The sequence below is a fragment of the Mobula birostris genome, unplaced genomic scaffold (genome assembly GCF_030028105.1).
Source record: "Mobula birostris isolate sMobBir1 unplaced genomic scaffold, sMobBir1.hap1 scaffold_2300, whole genome shotgun sequence".
Lineage (NCBI taxonomy): Eukaryota > Metazoa > Chordata > Chondrichthyes > Myliobatiformes > Myliobatidae > Mobula > Mobula birostris.
This window is the reverse complement of record NW_027275348.1, coordinates 44,649-50,648: the sequence shown is the minus strand read 5'-3', so window position 1 is coordinate 50,648 and position 6,000 is coordinate 44,649. Positions and strand designations below refer to the sequence as shown.

The 6,000-nt window shown below is 47.3% G+C and overlaps 1 protein-coding gene across 1 annotated transcript in view; it reads right to left on the bottom strand.

The window, feature by feature from the left end:
- Nucleotides 1-351: 351 nt before the first annotated feature.
- tnip1 (TNFAIP3 interacting protein 1) overlaps nt 352-6,000 on the bottom strand; it is a gene marked incomplete at its 5' end in the record, with an annotated part of 49,505 nt that continues 43,856 nt past the window's right edge. Inside the window, 2 exons of the mRNA XM_072250228.1 lie at nt 352-533; nt 4,311-4,430. Of these exons, the coding sequence (XP_072106329.1) occupies nt 378-533; nt 4,311-4,430 (276 nt within the window). The remainder of the gene's footprint in view (nt 534-4,310; nt 4,431-6,000) is intronic.

Sequence of the window (6,000 nt, the reverse complement as noted above, 5' to 3'; positions counted from 1 at the left end):
TCCCATCACCACCCGAACACTGGATCCCACCCATAGGAACACGGGAGCAGGACGAGGTAGAGGGTGGGAAGAGGGCCGAGGAAGGGAAGAGAGTTTAGACAACAAGGTGGTGATGAAGGGGGAGGAGACAAATGTAGGAAGGCTGAGAAAGTGGGGGGAGGGGTTGAAAGGGGAGACTGGTGAGGGGAGAGGTCAGAGGCTGGGGGAGACGAGATGGGAAGGGGAGAGTAGCGAGGGGAGAGGTCAGAGGCTGGGGGAGATGATGTTGTCCATCAGCACCCTCAGTATCCGTACCCGAGTGTAGGAGGGCTGAAGAGGTGGGGGGTTGGGGAAGGGGAGACTGGTGAGGGGAGAGGTGAGAGGCTGGGGGAGACGAGCTAGTCCATCAGCACCCTCAGTATCCGTACCTGAGTGTTGAGCATCATCATCTCCGTCTGGACCTTCTCCAGCTTCTGCCTCAGCTCCTCCTTCTCCTCACTCATCCGCTCTCGGTCACTCCGCTCCCTCAGGAAATCCTCCTCGAAGATCTTCACCTGGGAGGGGGTGAACAGTAAACAGACACTGAACACTGGTGACCAAGGCTGTCACTGTGGTCACTGGGAAATGGGCCAAGCTACACCCGTCACTTGGAGAGGCGCCAGAGAAAGCTGGTGGGACACCGCGGAACACCGTTTGGACCACTGGCATACTAGCTCTTTCAAAGCAAACTGGACAGCTCCATCCCACACCTCTGAGGAAATCCACTCCACACTCCTATCCTCTCTGAGAAACCTTTTTCTCTTCTCTCGGTTGTCCCTAACCAAGGAACCACAACCCCTTGCATTCATCACAACGACAGGCTGTCACCCGTCCATCCAGCACCTTCTTTGACTTTCTACCATCAGGCAGGAGACTCCGATGCATAAAGACAAGAACGGTCAGGATGGGAAACAGCTTCTTCCCTCAGGTCTTTGGGCTTCTGAGCTCCCTGATGCATCACATTCGAAGTGTCACCAGATAATCTGTTCTGTACCTTTAACTTATGCACTTTAGTTTATTGTCTTATGCGTAATTCATAATAATAAATACTTTATTGATCTCGAGTGGGAAATTCTTTCATCAGAGCAGCAACATTTAAAAACACATTTAGCAGTGTGCAGACTTGACTATTAATCAAGTACAGAATAATAATATACACAATAATAACGTACCTATGTGCAATAATAATGTACAAAATCATAAAACAGAGACTGTGTGTTCTGTCCCGCAGAGATGAACTGTTGTATATGCTTACTGTACTTGGTAGGACAGCTGTAAGTTTCATCGTCACTTTCCTAAGTTATTGTGTGTTATGTGTACTATACAGTGTTTTACACCCTGGTCTGGAGATACGTTGTTTCGTTTGACAGTATACACATATACAGTTAAATGACAATAAATTTGACTTGACTGGGTATCGAACATCATAGAGTTGAGGAGCATGGAAACAGGCCCATTGGCCCATCTCATCCATGCTAGCCCCATTTGCTTGCCTTTGGCGCACATACATCTCAACCTTTCCTATCCACGTACCTTTTAAGCATCGTAATTGTTCCCACACCTACCACTTCCTCTGGCAGCTCATTCCACACACTTACCACTCTCTCTACTAATACCTTGCACTTCAGGTGACCTTTGAAACTTTAGCCTCACACCTTAACCCTGTGGCCTGACCTCTAACTTCAGGCAAATTCCACCCTGGGGAAAATTAAAGAGTCCATTCAACTTAGTTACGTCCCTCTAGCCAAAGGTTCTAACCTGGGTCCATGGATCGCCCAGTTAAAGACACAAAAAAATAGTTTGGGAACCCCTGCTCTATAACATCACCTCTCAGCCTCCTACACCCCAGGAAAGAACATCTAGAGTAACACGCACAAAATTTCTTGGAGAACTCAGCATCTATGGAGGGGAATAAACAGTCGACATTTCAGGCTGCGACTCTTCATCAATCCTGACCTGTCCAATCTCTCCCTGTAACCCAGGCCCTCACATCCAGTCAATACTCTTGTGCAAATGCAAGGCTTCAAATCAAAACATCGACAGTTCTTTTCCTCCCACAGCTGCTATCGACCCACTGAGCTCTTCCAGCAGATTATTTGTTGCTTCAGATTCCAGCTTGAGCAGACTCTCGCATCAGCATTCTTATAAATCTTCCTTTCTGTGCCTTCTCTATCTTAATCACATCCTTCTATAACAGGGCGAGCAGAACTGCTCACAATATTTTACCTAGAGGTACAGCATGGAACGAGCGTGTTCGGCCCAATAAGCTCCAGCGCCCCACAACCCACCCATTTAACCCTAGCCTAATCACAGGACAATTTACAATGAACAATTAATCTTCTAACTGGTACGTCTTTGGACTGTAGGAGGAAACCAGAGCACCCGGAGGAAACCCATGCGGTCACGGGGAGAGGGTACAAACTCCTTACAGACGATGCTGGAACTGAACTGTGAACAGAACCCTGAGCTGCAATAGAACACACTAACCGCTGCTCCACGGCGGCTTCCCAGGAACCCCTGCAATGCTCTTGAACCACCACAGCAAGCACATTTCTGTTCTGTCACGGCACTCAAAACCGTTCGCCTTTAACCTGAACAGCTCACAGTTGACAAAGCGGTTGCTATTGTTGACCAACGCACACAAAGTGGTGGAGAACACTGTGAGTATTGTGTTCAATCCTGGTCACCTCATTACAGGAAGAATGCAGGAGCTTTCGAGAGGGCACAGAGGTTGACCAGGACGCTGCCTGGATTGGAGAGCATGCCTGCCGAGGATAGGCTGAGCGAGCTCAGGCCTTTCTCTTTGGAGTGAAGGAGGGTGAGAGGACAATGAGAGGAAGATGACAAGAGGCAAATAAAGAGTGGACAACCTTTTTTTTCCCCCAGGGCAACAATAGTCAATATGAGAGGGCATCCTTTTAAGGTGAGTGGAGCAAAGTTTAGGGGGCGATGTCAGAGGTAAGTTTTATTTTTATATACAGAGTGTGGTGGGTACCTAGAACACACTGCCAGGGGTGGTGGTAGAGGCAGACACATTAGGGACATTTTAGAAACTCTCAGGTAGGCACATGGATGAAAGAAAAATAGAGAGTTATGGGCTGTGTTGGAGGGAAGGGTTAGATTGACCTTGGAGTAGGTTTAGACAATAAGAAACAGGAGCAGAATTAGGCCATTCAGCCCATCGAGTCTCCTCCACCAGTTGATTTACTATCCCTCTCAAACCCATTCTCTTGTCTTCTCGTCTTAATTTTTGACACTGACTAATCAAGAACCTATCAACCTACACTTTAAACATACCCAATAACTTCACCACAGATTCATCACTCTTTGGCGAAAGAAATTCCTCCTCAACTCTGTTCTAAAGATCATTCTTCTATTCTGAGGTTGCGTTCTCTGGTCCTACACTCTCTGACTATAGAAGATATCCACTCCGTCTAGGTCTTTCAATATTTGAGAGGCTTCAATGAGATCCCCCCTCATTCGTCTAAACTGCAGTGAGTACAGGCCCAGCATCATCAAATGTTTCTCTTATGTTAACCCTTTCATTTTTGGGTTAATTCTCATGAACCTCCTCTGAACCCTCCCCAACACCAGCTCTCCTTTTCTTAGATAAAGAGGCCCAAAGCTGTTCACAATACTCCAATTACGGTCTGGCAGATTCCTTATAAAACCTCAGCAATACATCCTTGCTTTTATATTCTAGTCCTCTAGAAATAAATGCTAACATTACATTTGCCTTCCTTACCACTGGTTCAACCTGGAAATGAACCTTTGGGGAATCCTGCACAAGGACAGACAAGTCCTGCACCTCTGAGTTTTGAATTTTCTCCCCTTTTAGTAATTAGTCCACACCTTTATTCCTTCGACCAAAGTGCATGACCATACACTTCCCTACTCTGTATTCCATCTGCCACACCTTTGCCCATTCTCCTTACCTGTCTAAGTCCTTTTACAAACTCCCTGCTTCCTCAACACTACCTGCTCCTCTACTGTGTTTTATATGTCGGTACAATATTGTGGGCCGAAAGGCCTGTGCTGTTCTATGTCCGAATGCAGCAGGTCCGGCAGAACCTCCTGGCCCTGGCTGTCCACCCTACCCGTGCTTCTCATAACCGTATTGCAGTACGTCACCATAACCAACTAATTTCAAATACCCTAACCTCCCTCTTCCCACCACCAGCCCGCCAGGCCTTGGTCACTCCTCGCTCGATCCAGAACTGCACTGTGCACTCAGCGTCTGTCCGGTACGGCCACCGCACCTGGGAGAGCTCGGGCTGGGCACGTCTCCTCACCTGCTGTTTGAGGACCTCGATCTGCGTCAGCTGCTCATTGCGCCTGGTGTTGATGCAAGCGTCTCCAGTGCCAGTGAACATGGGTGCTGCTGACTGCAGTGACAGCACCTCCTCCAAAGCCTGTGGAGAGAACTTCCATCACTAAAGAGGCCGCGAGTATCAGAATGATTACCGACAAAGTTCTAGTTGAGAGGATTAGTAAAGGGGCTGGCCCACGCAGGCCAACTCTCTCAACAGGGCTGCTCTCCAGTGTTCGCTCCCTGGAAGACAAAGTGTGGAGTGGATCTGCCTTCATCTGTGACTCACCCTGAGTGAGATAAGGAACTGCTGCGTGCTTGTTCTTGCAGAAATGTGGCTACAGGACAACATTCCATGCACCATCAATTTACATGCCATGACACCCAGGGCCTATATATATCTTTTAAAAGAGATACAGGCCGTTCTGGCCCAACGAGCTACCCAGCATCCCACCAATTTAACCCTGGCCTGATCACAGGACAATTTACAATGACCAATTAACCTACAAACTGGTAAGTCTTTGGACTGTGGGAGAAAACTAGAGCACCGAAAGGAAACTCCTCACAGACAACAGCGGGAATTGAACTCCCAACTCTGATGCCCCAGTTGCAATAGTGTCACACTAAATGCTATGCAACCATGGCACCCGTAATATTATATTGTGACTGTGTGTGCTATTGTACCTACAGTATTTGTGCTGTGTGTGCTGTTGTACCTACAGTATATGTACTGTGTGTGACTGTGTGCTATTGTACCTACAGTATATGTGCTGTGTGACTGTGTGCTATTGTACCTACAGTATATGTGCTGTGTGTGACTGTGTGCTATTGTACCTACAGTATATGTGCTGTCTGACTGTGTACTATTGTACCTACAGTATATGTGCTGTGTGTGACTGTGTGCTTTTGTACCTACAGTATATGTGCTGTGTGTGACTGTGTGCTATTGTACCAACAGTATATGTGCTGTCTGACTGTGTACGCTATTGTACCTACAGTATATGTGCTGTGTGTGACTGTATGCTTTTGTACCTACAGTATATGTGCTGTGTGTGACTGTGTGCTATTGTACCTACAGTATATGTGCTGTGCCTGTGTGCTATTGTACCTACAGTATATGTGCTGTGTGTGCTATTGTACCTACAGTATTAGTGCTGTGTGTGCTATTGTACCTACAGTATTTGTGCTGTGTGACTGTGTGTGCTATTGTACCTACAGTATATGTGCTGTGTGTGCTATTGTACCTACAGTATTAGTGCTGTGTGTGCTATTGTACCTACAGTATTAGTGCTGTGTGTGCTATTGTACCTACAGTATTTGTGCTGTGTGTGCTATTGTACCTACAGTATTTGTGCTGTGTGACTGTGTGTGCTATTGTACCTACAGTATATGTGCTGTGTGTGCTATTGTACCTACAGTATATGAGCTGTGTGTGACTGTGTGTGCTGTGTTTAGCACCCTGGCTTCAGACCAGGTGTTCCCAACCTTTTTTATGCCACGGACCCCTGTCATTAACGGGTTCACGGACCCCGGGTTGGGAACCCCTGGTCTAGAGGAATGCTGTTTCGTTTACCCGTATGCCTGTACGGTTGAATGACAATTGAACGTGACCTTGATTTGGTGCAGATGGGTACTCGATGGCCAGCACAGCCATGACGGGCGGAAGGGTCTGA